Raw genomic sequence first — 22,452 nt, forward strand, 5'->3', positions numbered from 1 at the left:
TTACAAATATGCCCAAATGAGTATTTCTCATCACATTTAAAGCATAATCCCTTGTTTTTTTTTCATCCATTTCAGTAGGGGTTAAAATTTTAGCATTTTTCAAATTTGGTTTGGATATACTGGTATTTGTGGTGGCTTAGAAAAATTTTGTGTTGGCTTGGATACCTAATTGAAAGGTTGTGAGAAAGAAAAAGAAGGGTTATTAGCTGTTTTGGAACTTAGGATTGGTTCTAGGAGTCGATAGAATAGCTGAACCAGTAAAGGATTACTTTTGGACTAACAAAGTCAGCTCTTGTATCTTTGCTAAACTCATTGCTTTAGCTAAAGTTCTTGGGCCTAACATCTTTACAAGAAGACCAATCTCTGGTTTTAACCCTCTTATAAAGTAACAGACCACATAATGTTCAGGTAATTCTACCCTGGTGATACAAGATCAAACACAAACAAGGAAATCAAGAGATCTACAAGACAATAACACTAGAGAATCAAAGACCCCACTCGACTTTTCTATGTTTTCAAGACAACAACCACAATATTCAACAAGATAAATAGAGAACACAAGATTACAATGATTATAGTGAATCGAAAGAGTCCCACACGGCTTCACTATATCAACACATAAACAAGATTATAACAGCAAGAAAGTCATGGGTACATTAACAACAAAAAAGGAACCAACAGATACATCAAGATACAAGATAAATAGTTAGACCAAATGAAGGGAAAATCTTAAGAACCCAAGAATTGTTACACTCTTGGACCCTTAACACTACCCATGACACAAACCTAACTCTACGTTGACACAAGAGGGCCTTTACCTCCTCTAATCACAAATGTTTCAAGCCAATATGCAAACAGAAGTGAATCTTCACTTGTCTAGCCTTAGTTTCGGTTGGGGATTCTAAAGAGAGAGGCTAAAATATTACAATATTTTAAGTCTTGACCCTAAGTTGGTCTATTTATATTACAACACAAAATAAGACATAAATGACAAAAGTGCCCTTTTAATTAAAATGCTCCAATGGGCTGCCCATGGAGTGCATACATAGGGTGGTTTTGGACTTCATTGACACTTAAGTCCGGGCATTCTCTCGGTTCTCTTTGACATGCTCAAAATATGTCCATCTACGAGGTCGTACTCATATCATCCTCTCCACCTTGAAAAGAGTTTGACCTCAAACTCACAGCTTCATCAACCTCACGGCAATCTTGGAGGCTTAGACAAGGACTCCTTGAGTTCATCAAGCACATTTTTGTTAGAAAGTTGCTTGTCATCTCCCCTAGGAAGCATAAGATCATGTACTTGTACATAAGCAAAGGCGGTACTAGGTAAAATGTTAGTACCTACGTTAGTGAGAAGTAAAGGATTCCCGAGGGTAAGTCCCAAAAGTGAGGACCCCTTGTCTATTTGCTCTTTGATTCCCCCTCCCCTTCTTCTCTACTCCCACTCTTGATCCTTTTCTTTCTCTCATTTTTCCTCTTTTCTTCGAACTCTCTAATTTGTTGACTAACTTCGGCCACTTGTATCGGTAAGAGAGAGTGGAGTGTATACCTTCGGCCATGGTGCTCCAAAGTGCAGCTATTGGCTCGTCCATCATGCATGGTAGATTTTTCATATTTCCATGGTCTTTCCAACAATAGGTGGCACACTTGTATAGGAATAACATCACACAACACCTCGTCAAAGTAGTTGCCTACCTTGAACCGTATCACCACTTGTCGGTTTACCTTTAACTCCCCGTACTCATTAAACCATTGAAGGTTGTAGGGTCTGGAATGATGGATAGTGGGCAGCCTCAAAACATCAACCAAGGTACTACTAGCAATATTGGCACAACTACCTCCATTAATAAGCATATAACACACAACCCCCTTAATAAAGCATTTGGTGTAAAAAATGTTTTCCTTTTGACTAGGATCACCCAAAACCTTACTAATCATAGCATTTCTCACTAAAAAACATGGCACTTCAATCTCACATTCACACGGCCAAGCATCCCCCTCCTCCCCTTCCTTTGGTTTCTCGGGTTCTATCCCCTCTCCACCTTGAGATTGATCATCGATCTCCTTTGATTCAAGTCCCACCTCCTCCCCAAGAGAATACAATTTTATCTCCCTTAAGATCATATTCCTCCTATTTGGACACTCACTAGCCTTGTGTCCCCAACCTTGGTATTTAAAACATTGAAAACCCTTAGAATTAGGAAAGGGATACGGTTTACCTTCATTTCTCGAAGGGTACCTTTGAGGTGTCTTGTTTTCAGCTTGGGAAGCCTTGGCATTGGGTTGCTCCACTTTGAAAGAATCATTCTTGTCATGGTGCCAACCCGAGGATGATTGGACTTTGAACTTGGACCCTGGTTTCTCCCGCAACTCTCTTTCAATTTCCAATGTGGCTTGGAAAATGACATCAAGGGTATCGAACTTGTGAAGTGTCAAAAGTGAAAAAAAACTCTATCTAACCCCACCTTGAATCGGATGATGTCGTGACTCACTTGTTCCCCTCTAAGATCAAGTTTTAAGATGAGTTGTTGAAACTCATCGTAGTAAGCCACGACACTTTTGTTTCCTTTCCTCAAGTTATACAACTTGGCAAAGAGCTCTTGATAATATCTTTCAGGTAGGTATCTTTGTCTCATAAGGTACCTAAGCCAAAACCAAGGAGGGGGCTGCCCCTCTACCAAAACGTTGACAAAACGCTTAACATACTCCCACCATGTAGTAGCATAACCCTCAAAGTGAGCAATCACGTAGCAATCTTTTTATCCTCGGTAAGATCATTGACTTGGAAGATCCTCTCACATACGGATTCCCATGTGAGAAACTCTTCGGGATCACTCTCACCCTTGAAGATTGGAAGCCCCATTTTGATGGTATTTAGTCCTACTTCACGATTTTTGTTCCCTTGTTGGTTCCAATGACCAACTCTTTCTTCTCGACCATGAACCTCTCTTGGATCAACATGTCTACCCCTTACCTCTTCCCCCCTCATGTAACCATCATCAAACGGCCCATACCTCTCATGTTGGATGGGTCTATTCGGGTTCAGTGGAGCTTGTAGTGGCAGGTTTGGATTTGGTGGATAATAAGGTCTTTGGCCAAGTGGAGTTTGGTTTGGAGGACTCGGGTTATGGCGTGGAATTTGGGTTCTAATTCCTTTTTGTTGGGCTTGGTGAAGTAATGGTTGGATTGGCCTACCATGGTCTCGGGTGAGGGAGTATATTGGAGTTCGGTTTGTGACATTAGATGGTTGTCTTGGTAGATGGTAGGGGTGTACATAGGTCGGGTTGGTTCGGCTTTTCATTAAAATATAACCAAACCAACAATGTAGGTTTTCTAAATCTATAAACCAAATCAAACCAACATACAATTGATTTTTATATTTCGGTTTTAATCAGTTTTTTTCGGTTTTTTTGGTTTTTCAGTTTTTTTCTCAATTTTTTTACAATTATAATGTGATTGAAGAAAAAATTAAATGTTTTCACTAAAAAGATTAAAAAAAAATAATGGTCAAAGATTAGTTCCAATTAAAATTAAGTTGACAAATTACTAAGACGTTTAAACTACTATCTCTCAAAGTAATATTATGTGGATACTCAGTGGTTCAATTTGTAAGTCACTAGTCACGATAGCTTGTCTGAAAGTTTCCTTCACAAAAAATGTGTGCATAAAGAAGACTGAAGAATTAGAGACAACTTGTTGAAAATTTAACTCCATAAAATAATTAACTATAACATAATTGCACAAGAAAAAAGAGAAAGAAGAGAAACAAACCTAAATCAAAACTTGACGAATGAGGAGAATGAGAAAAGTAAGATGAAAGTAAGATGAGAAAATAATGAGAACTCTCTGAAAACTTGAAAAGTAAAATGTAAAGTGAAGCAATTGAAGAGTTATAGGCTTTTATATTAATATTGGGTTTTGTATTAATCTGTTACTAATGGATAAATATTAGGGAAAAGGACAGCAATAGCACCTAAAACTAAAATAATATCATAAAAATAGCACTCAAAATTAAATACCCTATAAATAGCCACAAACTAATTTCACTAGCTAACCTTCACTGTCATACGCTTAAACATAATCGAAAATGTCATTAAAGTAACTTTTTCTTTCTTTCTTTCTTTTCTTTTCATTCACAATTTCCTTTCCATTCAAACTCCCAAACCTCCATTCTTTTACCTTTTTCGATACTTCAATTAATCTTTCTTATTCCATAAATTTTGTATAAAGTCTCCAAAAATCTGCATTCAATTAGCTTCCTATAATTTTTTTCCATTGTAAATTTGCTCAAAATTGATACAAAATAACGGCTTCAACTTCAGTTTTAGTTTCAATAATGATAAAATACGGAGGTCAGTGGATATCTAGTTGAATTTAAGTCTATCAATGTGGTATAAAAGCGTATCAACTGAGTATAGGGATTGCATGTGCATGCAAATAATTCCCTCTCCGTTTTTTAAAAAGTATATCAATGTAGTATAAAAGTGTATCAATGTGACATAAAAATGTATTAAATGGGTATAAAGACTGTATATGCATCCATAGGTTCCCTTTTTTTTTTTTTTTTTTTTAAAATGTATCAATGTGGTATAAAAGTGTATCAAACATGTATAAAAGAGTATCAATTGGGTATAAAGACTGTATGTGCATGCAAAGGTTCCCCTTCTCTCTTTTAAAAAATGTGTATCAATCTGGTATAAAAGAGTATCTATTGGCATATTTTTTTTTATCTTTACATGCATCAAAACATCTCCGACTCACTGTGATTGAGTAGACTCTAAGAAGAACATCTCCGACTCACCGTGATTGAATCAGCCTCTGAGAAGAACATGGACCAAGACATGGCTTTTCTCTTACCTTGAGACCTCATTATTTTATTTTTTTCTTCTTCAAGTTTAAAGAACTATGACATTACTTCAAGTACAAATCTGTATGTAATGATTCTGTAAAATAGTCATCATTAACAACAAATTTGAGGTCAAAATTGACCGCTTTACCCGTTAATTTTAACTTTTTTTTATTTCTTATTTTTTGCTTCATGTCCATAGTTTTCAATGCTCCAATGCAAGAAACAACAAATCAATTTTTGCTATTGATCATAAAATACAGTAGATTGATCGATGCATAATAGAGGAGAAAAAATGAAGATTTGAGAAAGTACATTTAGAAAAGAAAAGTGATTTAAGAGTAACAACCATAAAGAACATTTAATTTCCTTAATTGTGTAAGGAGAGTGGTTTTGGGCCAAGTGGCTAAAAAAGGAAATAAATTGGGCCTACTGGCTCCAATTGTCCATATCTTCATAGTGTGGGCCGTTTCTTTTTTAAAATGGTCATTTCATGTCTTTTTTCCTAAATATTATAACTAAAGGCCCAAGAATATATATCTATTTTCTGAATATAAAAAAGTTATAAAAGTAATTAGAAAGTAGATTATAAGCAATATTTTTTAAGTATAAAAAATTAAAATTATATATGTATTATGTCGGTTCGGTTTAGGTTCGGTTTGATTTTATTTTTGCTAATACCAAACCAAACAAAGAATGATCGGTTTTTTTTTGAACACCAAACCAATCAAACCAAACCATAAGTCGGTTTTTTTCCTCGGTTTGGTTTGATTCATCGGTTCGGTTTAACTTAACGGTTTGGTTTGTACACCCCTAGTAGATGGAACATTTGGTGCAAGGCCTCAGGAGTAGTGGTCGAGGAAATGTTTTGAGGGGTGGATGGTCTACTCCTTTGACTTTCCACACGCTCTAATCTCTCACTAATTGATGCCACATCCGTATCTAGTTTCTCAAGACCCACATTCAACCTAGCCACATCTCGATACATAGTTTCAAGGCGAGCCAAAATGAGATTAATGACATTACTATCCATTGTTTGAGCATTTGAAGCCTCGGGTTCCATTGTGATGGTATCGGGATTAGTCCTTCAAGTTATGGTCCAACAAGTCACCAAATCAGTCCACTATGTCACACACAACAATACATCAAAAAATCTACAAAACAAATACACGTTAGTTCAAACAACCTCACTATTCTCTCACTCACATTGTGGCCTCACACTTGATGTCACAAATGTTTGCAAGTTGGCTTGTAGTTGTGGTGAGTTGAAGAGTAAGTCTACTCCTTAGTCGGAATGGATTCTTTGTTGGACGACTCAAGTAAGTGATGTTCTAACTTGAACCAAGAAGCACTACGATTATAAAAACGACAAAAGCACAAAGAAACGTAGACACGAACAATGGATTCAAAGAACTAATTGACAATCTAGTAGGAATTTACTAGTTTGTTAATTAGTTCTAGGATCAACTAATGAAACCAAGAATCAACAATTAGAAACTAGAAAAATCCAAATTTGAGCTTAATTATTGACGTGAACAGTAGCAAGTGGTGATGTGGCAGCATGGAATTTGTCTCGGGCCCACACAACTTAGTCACAAATTTTAAATTTTCAACCTTCACACAATTTAGAATGAAAGACAATTGGTTTTGGGGGGTGGGGAGGATAAGTCTTGAGTCTTTTAAGTTATTCTAAAAAATATGATCTTGACTTGTACTAGTTCCACCAAACAAGGCTCCTTGATTTAGGGATGGTAGTTGAAAAAGTGGATGTCAAGTCTAGGAAGTGATGGTTCAAGTCTTCTTACAAACAACTTTACAACTTTTTTCTTTACCCCTTTTGAATCTCTTTGCACTTTTTGTTGGTTATATTGTAAGACTAGGCGAAGAACAAGATGAACATACAACAACAACTTCAAAAACACCAGCACCACCAACAATGTTCCACTCCAAGTCTACAACAACATCACCATTCGGCTAAGAACAACAACATCACCGCTCAGCCAATCTTGCAAGTTCACAACAACAATGTTATCTTTTAAGCTCAAACTTTAGATTTAGACACTTGTAGTGTTGGGGAGGAAGAAACCAACACTTGAAACACTCTAAACAAAAAAAATGACTACCAAATCTAGACACACAAAGACCAGTCTCGGCCAAGACAACAACACAACACAAATTTCTCGACCAAGAACAAGATGGACAAATTTCTCTTTTTTTTTTTTGGAATTTTCAGATTTCAACAATTTTTTTTTAATTTTCTTAGCAAGAAAGTCCAAGATTGGTATTGTAAGAACAAAACCAAAGATGATTTTGATACCAAATGATACAAGATCAAACACAAACAAGGAAATCAAGAGATCTACAAGACAATAACACTAGAGAATCAAAGGCCCCACTCAACTTTCCTATATTTTCAAGACAACAACCACAATATTCAACAAGATAAATAGAGAACACAAGATTACAATGACTATAGTGAATCGAAAGAGCCCCACACGGCTTCACTATATCAACACATAAATAACAAGATTACAACAACAAGAAAGTCACGGGTACGTTAACAACAAAAAAGGAACCAACAGATACATCAAGATACAAGATAAATAGTTAGACCAAATGAAGGGACAATCTTAAGAACCCAAGAATTGTTACACTCTTGGACTCTTAACACTACCCACGACACAAACCTAACTCTACGTTGACACAAGAGGGCCTTTAACTCCTCTAATCACAAACGTTTCAAGCCAATATGCAAACACAAGTGAATCTTCACTTGTCTAGCCCTAGTTTCGGTTGGGCTTCTAAAGAGAGAGGCTAAAATGTTACAATGTTTCAAGTCTTGACAATGATCAACCAAGTCTCAAAAACCCTAAGTTGGTCTATTTATATTGCAACACAAAATAAGACATAAATGACAAAAGTGCCCTTTTAATTAAAATGCTCCAATGAGCTGCCCATGGAGTGCATACATAGGGTGGTTTTGGACTTCATTAACACTTAAGTTCGGGCCTTCTCTCGGTTCTCTTTGACATGCTAAAAATATGTCCATCTACGAGGTCGTACTCGTATCACCTGGTCAGCAATTCATTAAGCAGATCTATGTATTCTTGAACAGAGTTTACCTGACGTATGTCTTTGAAATCCCCCATGGGGTCATCGAACAAATCTGTTCCAAAACTCGCATACAAACAATTCATATATTCCGCCCATCGAGGCCATTCTCTGGACAATCTTTGCTTCATATACGATTGATGCTATTGAAGAGCTTTGCCTTCAATCTTACAAGAAGCCAACTTTACCTTAGATCCTTCCTGTGTTTCATCAACTTCAAAAAATTGCTCACATTTATAAAGCCAATCCTTCAAACCCCAACCATCAAACGTAGGAAATTCCACATGATAACCCCTCATAGGTAGCTGGTTACCTCCATTCCTCTCCTGCGTCAGAGGCTTATTTTCTTCCAAATTCACAGGCCGATAGTTTCTACCATTATTAGGGTTCCGATTCACACTTCCCCCAATGTTAAGGTTTTGATTTGCACTCCCAAGTAGCAATTGCTTAATCTCATCCATTGCTTGCGCAACTTTCCCATCCATAGCATCACGCATTTCGGCCATGGAATTCATTATTCTCTCCATTGATCCCTTCAATCTATCGACCTCTTTACATAATTCTTGTATCCTCGTATTATGATTTCCCATCGAAAATCGGTTAGAGAATCGATGTCTCTGATACCACTGATACACTACTGAAATAATATTACGATTTAGGAAGGAATTGGAGTAGCCTAAAGAAAGAATTGCTCTTGAACAACTTATCCAAAACTCAATTGAGTTGTTATGGAAAGAGAAAATAGAGAAACTTGCTTATTGATCTTGAGTCAATGTTCTGATGATTATAATCATTCCATACTACAACTATACAACTATTTAATAGGAAAAAGAGGAAAAGAGTAAAACAGGGGTTCCACGAGTTAGTTATAACTAACCCTAGTAGTAATCGACCTTAACAGACCCTAACAGTCTTAACAGTTGCTCGGACCACGTGCAGCTCACGTGATTGACTGATTTTAGCAACTAATTACAAATCTAAGTCTGAAACTGGAAATAAAACTCAATTATGGAAAATCATTACAAATGGATTATATCAATTTTTTTATGTAAAAGTATGAACGCCTAACTTTCGTGGAAGAACATAGGTCAATTTTTTATGTTCAAAATATAGAAAATACTGTGATGCCTTTGCCAGTAACAAGTTTGAATTGGGTTCTAAAATTGGTAAAGACTCTTTTGCATGTGAGCAAACTGTGTAAATTAGGTAAAAGTGGAGATCATCATTTGTTCCTATTCTAATTTTTCACCCTCTGTGTAATTTGACTTTGGGCAGAGTGAAATATACTAGATTATCATGATTATAAATTGGATTATGACATTTACCTACATATGAATGTGTAATAGTGTACCGATACAAAGTATGTAAAAGAAAATGGGACTTTTAAGTGATGATTCCTACTGATAAGGAATGTGATAGCTGTAGGATGATTGGGATGTCTTCATCCTTAATTATAAATTTAAAATTGAGTCTTGTGACTGAAGAAGTTCTGAGTAGTAGTGCTACGTCAATTTAAATACACATAAAAGAGAATACTCATCGGGATTACGTGGTACACTTAGAAATCAGGATTCACTTTATGTTTTTTCTCCATTTTAGTTCCAATGGTTTCAGGAGGAACAACATTAGGATGCCTGAGATTACGGACATATCAAATATCCAATCTTTCTCACGATGATCTTGGACATGTGTAACCTTGGTATGTTTATCAGGGCTTACAAAATCGAACAAAGAATTGGCCTTAGCGTCATTTACCATGAAATATAGGTTGTTGGAACTCATTTTGCCCAGCAACTGCGGGTTTATACATGTTTGGGTTGTTTTTGACATATTGTAGTTCAAAAAATATCAAGACGAACAAACAAGCTAAGGGTTGATACTTTTGCTTTGGAGTACTACTTCCATAATATTTCATTATCCTCGAACTTGACATCTTTTTTTTGGTGCACACTTAAAACTAATTTTTTTGGTCCTAAACATAAAGTAGAACTAATTCTAATAGTATATACTACGTATATTTTGAATTTCAAGTTAGTAACTTCTATTTTATCCTTTCTTCATCTTGGATGGAGAATGAAAGAGCTGAGTAAATCAAAAATTCAAAGGAGGCTCATGGTCAAGGGAAAAGATGTATCCTGTTTTTAAGAAATTGATGATGTTAACATGAAAGGGTAAATGCAATCATAACTATTCAATACAATTTTTATTACTCAAGAAAAATCCTGAGTGGGATCTTAATTGGTACAACTAAGAAAGCCTCATCTTTCTGCAAATATTGGCAGATTTAGCATATTGGATAGATCACCTACCATAATTATTTTTTACTTGCTATTAACTATATTCTAAAAAAGGACAGCCCATTACACTAAAGCTTCCACCATGCGTAGGATCTGGGAAAGGGTCGGACCACAAGGGTGTATTATATGTAGCCTTACCTTGCATTTCTGCTAAAGGCTGTTTCCACGGCTTGAACCCGTGATCTCCTGATTACATGTAAAAAGCAGTGGCAAATTTAGATATAAAATGTGGGGTATGTGAACCTGTGGTCTCTCCGAAAAGTTGGATATTTTAGGTATATATGTTTAAAAGTTGATATAATATTACATTTTGGCACCCATGTAATAGGGATAAATTTCCACTTAATATATTTTTTTCTTCTTTTGTTTTTTAGTGGTGCACCATGCTCTAGAAATCCTACATTCGCCTCTGGTAGCAACTTTATGAATTACTCCAAGGCTCCCCTTCCTAGTAACTAAATTCTAACTGAAAAAATAGATCTGGGAGATCACACAACCACAGTAACAGGATACTCCCCATTTCCCACAAGGAGGAGATATTTTCCTTCATCAATAACTAATGAACCATCTGTATTGGCTCTAGTAAAATGCTCACAAGGCTTCACATCAAATGTAGTCTGGGTATTTTCCCCTGCTTTCAGATTCACACTCTTGAATCCTATCAATGACTTTCTTGGAACTTCATCCTCTGCTTTACAGTACCTTAGAAACAACAATACAGGGTGCTTACCAGCCATTTCTCCCTGGTTTTTAACTGCAACTTTAACTGAGATCGTCGCTTTGTTACATACTTCTGGACCAATGTCTGAAACAGCAATGTTCAGAGCAGAACGGTTTTCAGTTGTCTTGTTGACCTTCAGGTTCTTGAACTGCAGAGTGTTTTGGCTGACGGAGGCAAATGAGTAAGAGTAGTTAGTGTAGCTGAGGCCATAGCCAAATTCGAAAACTTTTGGCCCATTGTAGAATCTGTAAGTGCGCCCTGGATATCCATTGGATGCTACAGGTCGCATCCTCATGTCATTCATAGGTACTTTGCTGAACTCCTTGGGATACCAAGTGACCGGTAATTTTCCCCCTGAAAAGTAACGTAGTCTTGCATGTTTATTAAGTATTTATTCCAGAAACAATTAAACTCCATTTAAGGAAATAGAGTAAACGCGTGAATTGTTGAAAATGAACTTCACCTGGATTATGTTCGCCAAAAATAATCTCTGTTAATGCAGCAGCTCCACCCTCACCAGGATAACCAACCCACAAAATGCCTCCTATTTTTTGGTTGTCCTTTGCAAAAGATACATCAACTGGGCCTCCACACATCAAAACAAGTATTACAGGTTTTGAGGCAGATTGTGCTATTGCTGTTATTAGTTTCTCTTGCATACCAGGCAGCCCCAATTCTGACCGATCCTGCTGCTCTCTCTCAATAGTCTGGTCTAATCCCATTACTAGAACAACATAGTCTGCTTTTTTCGCTATATCAACCGCTTCATTTATTGCAGCAGAAGTGCAGTTGATGAAATTGCAGCCAGGATGGTACATTGTGTTTGGAACATATCCCTGAAGTCCTTGGAGTAATGTGACATTCTTGCAAGAATAGCCTTCATAGTTTCCTAGAAGTACTTCAGAATCATTTGCTTTGGGACCTATTACAGCAAGGGATTTCGTGTTCATCTTTGAAAGTGGAAGGAACCTATCAGAATTTTTTAGAAGGACAATTCCATTTCTTGCTGCTTCAAGGGCTAGTGCCCGGTGCTCTTGACTACAAATCTCTGCTGCAGAAATATCTCCATATTCCAATTTACTTGGGTCACCGTTGAACAGCCCTAGCCTCATTCTCATGGAGAAGAGATTGTGAAGAGCTCGGTCTATGTCAGATTCTTGTACTTTCTTCTTCTCTAGAGCTGATTTTGTGTATGTCTTCAAGTGGGAGCCACAATTCACATCCATGCCTGAAATTTCATTGCCAAGATAAAAGATGCATTTAGTTTTCATCAATGAAGTTCTCTTAGATTTGAAAGGAATTTCTACTTGTCAATTGCCATGAATTATTTTGACAGAAAGTCTCATTGTACATATTATAAATTCAATCTACTTTCTCTTTTATCACTGTACTATTATTTTCTAAGTTTAATTTGACTAAATTCAATCTAGGGTCCATATGGAACAATTTTCATATCTACCAAGAAAAGTCATGCATGTTACTTCTCATTTTCCTACATTCATATTGGCCAAAAGAAAGTGTTAGAATTTTAATTTACAAATCATAATAGCAAATGCTTTAGCATGTAAATGCTATGTCGGAACAATCTCAAATAGATCAATAGTACCAAAAAGCTTAAAGAGAGAAAACTTTTGAAAATATGACCAACAAAATTTATTAAAAGGGCCAAAGCATGCTAATAATAGTAATGCACAGATCATCCAACTTCAAAAGTGCCAGAAAGCATGCTAATAATATTAATGCACAGATCATCCAACTTCAAGACAGAATGGACCAAGTCATGGGCATGCCAATGGTCCTGCATTTTACAAAACATTAGCACTAGAGAATGGGTTGTCTAGTAACCAACTTTTTTCATTGTGTCACACTTCACACTTTAGAATAAAGCATGCAAATACATAATTGATGTGAGGCTTTCAATCTTCGATTTCACAAATGAGCAAGAAATGTTTTTTCTACGTATTAGTTTTTTAGAAAAGTATGCTCTTTTAACAACAAAGTAATAGAAACAGAGGATAGATCGGTTACCAGCTTTGAGGGTAGCAGCTACTGCATCTTCTGGTTCTTTAGCATAATGTTGCGCAGTATATATTTTGTCAACTGCGTCACAATCTGATACGATGTACCTTTAAATCACATACAATAATTAGTCTTATATATAGAGAGATAGATAGAGAGAGATATATGCAGTTAGATTTCATGTAGGATTGAAATGAAACATGATTCAACATTCTCTTCTATTTTTTTGGGAAATTACCCTTGGAGACCCCATTGTCCACGGGCAATAGTTGTCAAAAGATCAAAGTTGGCACAATTGGGGATCCCATTAACAAGATTGTAAGCACACATTACACTGCTGGCTTTTCCTTGTTCCACGCAACTCTTGAAGGGTGGTTCAAATGAATCAGCCAAATCTTGCTTCAAGACCTGAATAGCTCCATGTATTAGAAAAAAAATAATGCTGACAATCTTGTAAATGTTACCCTTGAAGCGTGTGAATACAATGGAGATAGATCCTTTTAGTTTTCGTTACTCTAGATCTGCAAAACTTCTTGGGCGTGGCAAATAAAGTATTTGTCATTCCAAAAAATGAGAAGTTCCTCCGTATACCAACTTGAACATGTAACTATGTAAAACAACAACATAGTTAGTTACGACTTACGTGAGCATCGAAGGTGTAACGACTGAAGTTATTCCAGTTATCCAAATCTTGAGAAATGAAGTGCTTACAGCAAGCAGAGGCTTGAAGATGTCCATCCTGAAGCTTGCCGCCTTCAAAACTATCCCCTTGAATTCCTCTTACATAAGCCACTGCATACTTTCCTACCATCATAGGGTCTTCCCCTGCTGTCTCTTGTCCTCTTCCCCACCTTGGGTCTCTCAATATGTTTATATTTGGTGCCCATAATGTCAATCCCTTCAGCTGACCTGCATTATACATTGCTCTTGCCTCTCTTCCAATTGCCTACAGAAAGCAACTAGTTTAACGAACTAGTACTAATTTTTTGCTTTTCCTTTTTAGCAAACAAAACATACTTATTCTGTCTAGTAATCTCCTCAACTTCATAAAACCATGTCCTTCAAGTAGATATAACATTATTGAATGCCATATAAAATTGTAAGATCATTAAGTTATCTATAACTACTCCGTCCTATTTGTTACTTTCAAATGCTTGTCAATTTAGAAAATCAACATACAATCAGTTACTCCTCCATTCTTTTTACTTAACATTATTTTCTTTTTTAAGTCGAATAATATAAACTTTGTTCAATATTTTAATATGTATTTTTAAACATATTGAGAAAAGACAAATTGCAACTTACAATATTTTTCATATAATTTTTGAATATCCATATTTTAATTTTAAAATATTAAATTAATCTAAGAGTTTAAGTTTTGTGCATTATCGGTGTACAAAATATTCTACACAATATTGATTTGTTATTGCAAATTACCTAATTTTTTATATAAAAATTGAATTTTTTTTTTTGAATAACATGCAATAACAAGTCATTTTTATCTGATAGTGTAAAAAGTGCACACAACTTAAATTCTTAATTTAATCTAATTTAACTTTAAAAATTAATTAAACCACTCTCGAAAAAACACACATTTTATTTTTTCTCTAATAAATGTTGAGAGAGAATTATCTTGTGAAAGAAAGAGTACTTATTAAAATAAGATCCCAGAATAAATAAGTACTATATTAGTCAATTTATGATGAATTCCCACATTAGGACATAAAGTTTAAAAAGAAAAAAAAAATCTTTCTTAAAGCTTTGAACAAACATGACAATAAGAGCTGCTCAACTAATAATTATTATCTCAATCAATCACATCTTTTATTAACGAAAATTTAATTAAGAAAGAAACGTGACTTTGAGAGATAATAACTACCTGAGCAATGCGATACCAGAGATCTTCATCAAAAGTAGAAGCAGTAAGAATGATCTGAGGAAACTGAGTTGCAGCTTTGATTGTTCCATTGAAAAGCGTGCCTTTTCCATGCCTAGAAACGCCGTGTAACCCTTCCGACCACCACTCATAGGCGGAGATACCCAGTCGAGGTATTTCCGGCGCCCCATTAACCAACTGTAGGACTTTCTCGTCCACAGTGAGACGCGAAACGACATCGTTTGCCCTTTGTGAGATTGGTAATGCAGCATTGCAGAAGGGAAATGAAGATGTAACTTTGTTAGACGAGTCACATGAAAATGGAGGCCGAATTGACTCAGTGTGGAGGACAAGCAATGAAATGAAGAAGATTAAGGTGATGATAACTTTATTGTAAGTTATTTGGTTTCCCATTTTGTATCTAGTGTTTGTAGAACAGAAAGTGACTTATATACTAGTGGATAAAATATAATGTTAAATAAAGATAAGAGTTTACTTAAATTAGCTAATGATGAATTTGATCCATGATGCCTCTTTAAATGCACTTCTGTAATTAGGAAATGATCGCGTCGCGAGTTTCGTATAGCTTGAGGATATTTTTAACTTTGTTATGTGATTTTGATGGTGCAGAACGACGAGAGCTTCAGAAGCATGGCGTGAAAACAGTACAAGTTACAATAGATTGGTCATTATTAATTGAAAAGAAAAAGAAAATGGTTGACCATGTGTACTAACTTGAAATTAAAATGTTGTAATTGATGAGTATTAGAGATATTTGGATAAAAGTATTTTAATAAGTAATACTGTCTTTATTTCATTTCATGCCACCTTATTTTTTTTAATTGATTTGGTAGAAAAAATATTTTTTTAATGATATTATAAGATGCCTGAATTGTAATTTTCTAATTTTACCATTAAATACGTTTTTATAGCTACAACAATACCAAGACATGTTTAATATTATAAGCTTCAAAACTTTTTTCTCTTCCACTCAACTAACAAATAGAACAAAACCGCCACATAATTTGAAACTGGATGAGTAATTAAAAAGTTAATTTGATAGAGAAAGTAAATCATTGTGATATGGTTTAACAATATTTATTTAGCCATCACATGAGTGTCCACCTTGGGGCAATTTCCTTTTGTCTCCTTTCTTTTTGGCTTTATCTTTCGTCTTAAGGAAACTTGTCAATTTTGCAATTAAAGCTGCAAAGCCGAAATGTAGTGAAGGCTCAAAGTGGAAAGCATTCTGTGACCACCTTTCTATGTTTTGTGAGTGGATCACAACAACGGTGAATTAGGTCACATGAAGTAGACATGATAAAATTGACCTATAAAAATTATAAAATAATTTAAGTGCCAATGGTCATTGAACTTTCTATTTATTAGTTCAGTTCATGAAAAATTGGGCTGATATATTGTCCAATGAAATATTTAAAATATTTTTAAAAAATTAATATGTCATACGCAACAATAAGAAAATAGTTTTACAAGATATTAAATTTTTTTTTTTTTTTTGGAAAAAACAGATAAGATAACTAAAACTTTAACCTGTAAAAATTAGATGTATTTTTTAAATGCATTAATTGACAACATTCATTTTTTAACTCAACACATATTAATTCATCAAATTTCATCTCAATCCACTCATTTGACAATCAACATGGGAGATCATACAAACACAGTAACAGAATACTCCTCATCTCCCACAAGAAGGGAATATTTCCCTTCATCAATGACTAATGAACCATCTTTATTAGCCCTAGCAAAGTGCTCACAAGGTTTCACATCAAATGTAACATTGGTATTACACCCTGCTTCCAAATTCACGCTCTTGAATCCTATCAGTGTCTTTCTTGGAACCTCATCCACCGTGTTAGAGTGCCTCAGGAACAACAATACAGGGTGCTTACCAGCCATTTCTCCCTGATTTTTCACCGCAACTTTAACCGTGATCATCACGTTGTTACATACTTCTGATCCAATGTCTGAAACAGCAATGTTCGGAACAGAACAGTTTTCAGTTGCCTTGTTGACCTTCAGGTTCTTGAAATGTAGCTTGTTTTGGTTGACAGAGGCAAACGAGTAAGAGTAATTAGTGTAGCTGAGACCATAGCCAAATTCGAAAACATTTGGCCCCTTGTAGAATCTGTATGTGCGCCCTGGATATCCATTGGATGATACAGGTCGCATCCTCATGTCATTCATTTGTACTTTGTTGAATTCCTTGGGATACCAAGTGACCGGTAATTTCCCCCCTGCAAAGTAATGTATTTTTTCATGTTTAGCAAGTTTTCAGCAATAGATTATAATTTAACATCATTTGAGGAAATAGAGTAACCACAAAGATTGTCGAAAATGAACGTAACCTGGATTGTGTTTGCCGAAAAGTATCTCTGCTAACGCAGCAGCTCCAACCTCACCAGGATAACCAACCCACAAAATGCCTCCTATTTTTTGGTTATCCTTTGCAAAAGATACATCCACTGGACCTCCACACATCAAAACAAGTATAACAGGTTTTGAGGCAGCTTGGGCGATTGCTGTAACGAGTTTCTCTTGCATACCAGGCAGCCCCAATTCTGTCCGGTCGAGCGACTCCCTCTCAAGAGTCTGATCTAATCCCATTACTAGAACAACATAGTCTGCTTTTTTCGCTATATCAACTGCTTCATCTATTGCAGCAAACGTACAGTTTGTGAAATTGCAGCCTGGATGGTACATTGTATTTGCAACATATCCCTGAAGTCCTTGCAGTAATGTAACATTGTTGCAAGGATCGCCGTGATAGTTTCCTAGAAGTATTTTAGAATCATTTGCGTTGGGACCTATTACAGCAAGGGATGTTGTCTTGTTCTTTGAAAGTGGAAGAAGCCTATCGGAATTTTTTAGAAGGACAATGCTATTTCTTGCTGCTTCAAGGGCTAGTTCGCGGTGTTTTTGACTACAAACCTCTGCTGCAGAAATATCTCCATATTCCAATTTTCCTGGGTCGCCGTTGAACAACCCCAGCCTCATTCTAATCGAGAAGAGATTGTGAAGAGCCCGGTCTATGTCAGATTCTTGTACTTTCTGCTTCTCTAGAGCTAATTTTGTGTATACCTTCAAGTGGGAGCCACAATTCAAATCCATGCCTGAAATTTCATTGCCGAGAACACAGACATATTTAGTTTTCATCCATGAAGTTTTCTTAAGATTTGAAAGGAATTTCTAGTTGTTATACCTTGTTTCGACATATTGTCTCATTATGCATATTGACTCAATCAACGTTCTATTTTATTACCGTACTAGCTTTTTCTTACAAGTAGAATTTGACTACATGCAATCTCCGATTTCACAAACAAGCAAGATAATTGTTTATTCTCCTTATTAGTTTTTTAGGAGCAATGTAATAGAAAAAGAGGGTGGATCCGTTACCAGCTTTGAGGGTAGCAGCTACTGCATCTTCTGGTTCTTTAGCATAACTTTGATTAGCATACATAACATTAACTGCATCGCAATCTGATACGATGTACCTGAAAATTACATACAACAATTACGTTTCAGGTAGGAACGAAATGAAAATGATTCAATATTCTCTTCTATTTTGGGGAAATTACCCTTGGAGACCCCATTTTTCACGGACAGTAGTTGTCAAAAGATCATAGTTGGCACAATTTGGGATCCCATTGATAAGACTGTAAGCACACATTATACTGCTGGCTTTCCCTTGTTCCACGCAACTCTTGAAGGGTGGTTCATATGAATCTGCCAAATCTTGCTTCAAGACCTGAATAACTCCACGTATTAGAACAGAAATAGCGCTGACGATCTTGTAAATGTTACTCTTGAAGTGTGTGAACACATCTTCATTTAACAACTTAACTGCTTTATATGAACCGTCTAATCTATAAGTTTATTTTGTCGGAGAAAGATATGTCTAGTTATTGTAGCTCTGCAACAAATTCTCTCACATACAAAACTTCTTGGGCGTGGCATATATATCACAGGGAGCCCAAAGAAGTATTTGTCATTCCGAAAATGGAAATTTCCTCCGTTAACAAACTTGAACATTTGAAAGCTATCAACAAGATATTGCTAATATCAATGTACGTACTGCAGCGACAGAGTTAGTTAAGACTTACTTGAGCATCGAAGGTGTAACGATGGAAGCCATTCCAATTATCCATATCTTGAGCAATGAAGTGCTTACAACAAGCAGAGATTTGAAGATGCCCATCTTTAAGCTTCCCACCTTCAAAACTATCTCCTTGAAGTCCTCGTACATAAGCCACTCCATATTTTCCCACCACCATAGGGTCTTCCCCTGGTGTCTCTTGGCCTCTCCCCCACCTTGGATCCCTGAATATGTTTATATTTGGTGACCATAATGTCAGTCCCTGTAGCTGACCTGCATTGTACACTGCCCTTGCCTCTCTTCCAATTGCCTACAGAAAACAACAAGTTTAACAAACAAAACACACTTCTCTTCTGCTCAATATTTTTTTCCAACTTTAAACCTAAAGTAGATACGGTTTTAATTCATGCCATACAAATTGTAAGATCATTAAGTTATCTATAATTGCTACCCCGCCCTCCGTCTATTATTAATTATAATTAAGATAGAATTAATTACTTTTTTCCGCCTTACTTTTGAGTCTTAACAAATGTAGAGATAGTTAATGTGGTGAAAGAAAGTGTAAAATGAAATTCAAGAATATGGAAATATACTTCAGTCAAAATTTCATTTTAACTAATATTCTGCTAAGATGCATGCAAGGACAGACGTTGACAACTTAAAAGGATCGAGTACATTTTAAGTAATTTTGTAGCATAAATATGTTGACGATAACCCTACATGTGTGCGAGCTCGCACACATAGATGGTTCATGTCTGCGTAAACAGTGACATAGCTACATTGACTCAAGGGTATGTGGTTTCTTAAACACCCTTCGTCGAAAAATTATATTGTGCCCATAGAAAATAATAATGTATAGGTTAAAAACAATTTTTTAATACCTGAGCAATACGATACCAGAGATTTTCATCAAAGGCCGAAGCAGTAAGAATGACTTGAGGGAACTGCGTTGCACCTTTAATGGTGCCATTGAAAGACATGCCTCTTCCAGACTTAGAAACGCCATGTAAACCCTCAGACCACCACTGATAGGCGGAGATACCCAGTCGAGGTATTGCAGGCGCCGTATGAACCAGTTGTAGGATTTTCTCGTCCACAGTGAGACGCGAAACGAGGTCTTTTGCCCTTTGTGAGATTGCTAATGAAGCATTGCAGAAGGGAAAGGCACTGGTAACTGAGTTGGAGTCACATGAAAATGGAGGCTGAATTGATTCAGTATGGAGGACAAGCACTGAAATGAAGAAGATGAAGGTGACGATGACTTTATTAGTCATTGGCTGTCCCATTTTGCATGTAAAAGAAGTTGGATGTTTTAATTAATGGTGTTTAGAACAAGCCATTTATATAATGTATACTTACCTATTGAAAACAATTAAAATAGTAAATACAACAAGTCAACAATAAATAAAGATGGCAATTTACTTAAATTATCCAATGGTGAATTTCATCCGTGACATCTTGTTGACGCAGTTCTAATATTAGAATATACTTTTACGGTCGCTAAATTTTTCATATTTTGAGGAAATCTTTGACCATCTTCTGTTATATGAATTTGATGGTGGGGAATCAAGAGAGCTTGACAACTAATATAGCCTGAAAACAGTTACGACTGAATGGCCATCGTTGATTGAAAAAATGAGAAAGATTGATTATTATCGTAATAAATTTTCAAATTTGTAAAAATAATTATAAAAAGATGAATTAATCTAGTCTTAGTTCTTGTTTACGGCCATCGCATGAGTGTTCACCTTTGGGGTATCTTATTTTCTGATAATGTAGACAAGTGGTCCCTTCTTTAAGCAATTTAATGGTAGGATTGGGGAAGCTCTTTCTATCGAGAATTGTTACAAGTCACACATCCTATTGCTACATTCTACTCTCTCTCTCTTTTATTTTCTTAGCTTTATATTCCTATGAGGAAACTTGCCAATTTTGCAATTGAATGAAGGCTTAAAGTGGAAAACATTTTGTGACTACCTGTCCATGTTTTGTGAGTGGTATCATAGCAACGGTGTCATGATTGGTGAATCTAGATTTTTAGAATATGAGCGTAGCACTTGGAAACAGAAGGAAAAAAATTATCAAGAAGAAATTGATTCAATGCATCATTTAATTTTGTAGCGTGAGTTCTAACAGTCCTAAGGAGTCGATGTATTCTTAATATTAATTTATATAGGATTGTCTTATATTCTCCCTAATGTATAAGTTAGTTAACTAACTAATTACTATATATACTCACTTTGTACTGTTACATTGATCAATAAATAAGAAATTGTCATTCTTCTTCTCCTTAATCTCTCTTCTCTACTCCGCATCTTCTTGTTACTTCTTCTCTTAAATTCAACATGATATCAGAGTCAAAGGGCACAAAATTGTAGTTCGCTCATCAATTATGCAAATCTCATCTTCATTCGTTTATTCTTAATTCTTTCATTCAAAGCTTCCATAGCTGAATACTTAACTGAAATCTGTCTAAGATTTGTCTTCTGTTACGTACTAATCTTGAATGGTGGAAATAGTCAACAATGGAGTTTTTGGATCAGGAACTACATCACAAGGAACACCAATTGATGAATCTCTGGGTCAAGGCGACTCATCCTCTGTATCTTGTTGTTAAAAGTTCCTTTAAAAAATAATGCATGTGATTTGTTCTTTTATTTTTCTCCAGTTTTTTTACATATAATTTCTAGTCAAATTAAAATTCTTTTTTTTGTACGAGACTGATTAGTTATTATTTTTGATAGCAAATATGTTTTCTTTTATGGTAAGTTTAATCTATTTTTAATTGTAATAACACTATTTAAGTTGGAGTTGATAGTAAAAAAAATAGGAAGCTTTACTTCAAAAAAAAAAAAAGGCTTCTCTGCGTCTTGCATCTCTTCTTCTATAACTCATCTCTGTTTTCAGCGGCGAAGTTCTTGGCTCTCCTTGCTGCTTTATTTTTTCTTTAACGGTATTAAACCAACAATTGGTATCGGAGCTATTTTTCTCAAAGGACTTGTGAGTGATGACTCCACCCGTTTTTTATGGTGAAAATTATCAATTATGGGCTGTGAGAATAAAAGCTTACTTGGAGACTCTTGATTTATGGGAAGCTGTGAAAGAGGATTATGAAATTAATTCGGTGCAAAATAATTCCACCATAGCCCAAATCAAGACACAAGGAAAAGAAAAACCATGAAGTCTAATGTGAAGGCAACTCTGTTTACTTCTATTTCAACAACTAATTTTACAAGAATTGCGTCTCTCACATCACCAAAAGAAATTTGGAATTATCTAAAGAAAGACAATTCTGGAGAGAAAAGAATCCAAGAAATGCAAGTACTGAATTTAATAAAAGAGTTTGAGTTGCAGAGAATGAAAGATCTAGAGACAGTCAAAGAGTACTCGAACAGATTACTTGGCATTGTTAACAAGGTAAGATTACTAGGCACTGAATTTAAAGATTCAAGAATTATTGAT

The 22,452-nt window shown here is 35.6% G+C and overlaps 2 protein-coding genes across 2 annotated transcripts; both read right to left on the reverse strand.

Annotated features, from left to right (window-relative positions):
* Positions 1 to 10,508: 10,508 nt before the first annotated feature.
* On the reverse strand, positions 10,509 to 15,605 carry LOC107867545 (probable beta-D-xylosidase 7). Its single transcript, XM_016713834.2, has 6 exons — positions 14,877 to 15,605; positions 13,641 to 13,943; positions 13,236 to 13,405; positions 13,007 to 13,104; positions 11,442 to 12,206; positions 10,509 to 11,332 (listed from the first exon to the last, which is right to left on the reverse strand). The coding sequence occupies exons 1-6, from the start codon at positions 15,285 to 15,287 to the stop codon at positions 10,746 to 10,748; spliced, it is 2,334 nt and encodes a 777-aa protein (XP_016569320.2). The 5' UTR covers positions 15,288 to 15,605; the 3' UTR covers positions 10,509 to 10,745.
* Positions 15,606 to 16,320: 715 nt separating this feature from the next.
* On the reverse strand, positions 16,321 to 20,326 carry LOC107867544 (probable beta-D-xylosidase 7). Its single transcript, XM_016713833.2, has 6 exons — positions 19,872 to 20,326; positions 18,998 to 19,300; positions 18,473 to 18,642; positions 18,291 to 18,388; positions 17,243 to 18,007; positions 16,321 to 17,131 (listed from the first exon to the last, which is right to left on the reverse strand). The coding sequence occupies exons 1-6, from the start codon at positions 20,274 to 20,276 to the stop codon at positions 16,545 to 16,547; spliced, it is 2,328 nt and encodes a 775-aa protein (XP_016569319.2). The 5' UTR covers positions 20,277 to 20,326; the 3' UTR covers positions 16,321 to 16,544.
* Between the last annotated feature and the right edge of the window lie 2,126 nt (positions 20,327 to 22,452).

Source organism: Capsicum annuum, chromosome 4, assembly GCF_002878395.1.
Source record: "Capsicum annuum cultivar UCD-10X-F1 chromosome 4, UCD10Xv1.1, whole genome shotgun sequence".
Taxonomy (NCBI): domain Eukaryota; kingdom Viridiplantae; phylum Streptophyta; class Magnoliopsida; order Solanales; family Solanaceae; genus Capsicum; species Capsicum annuum.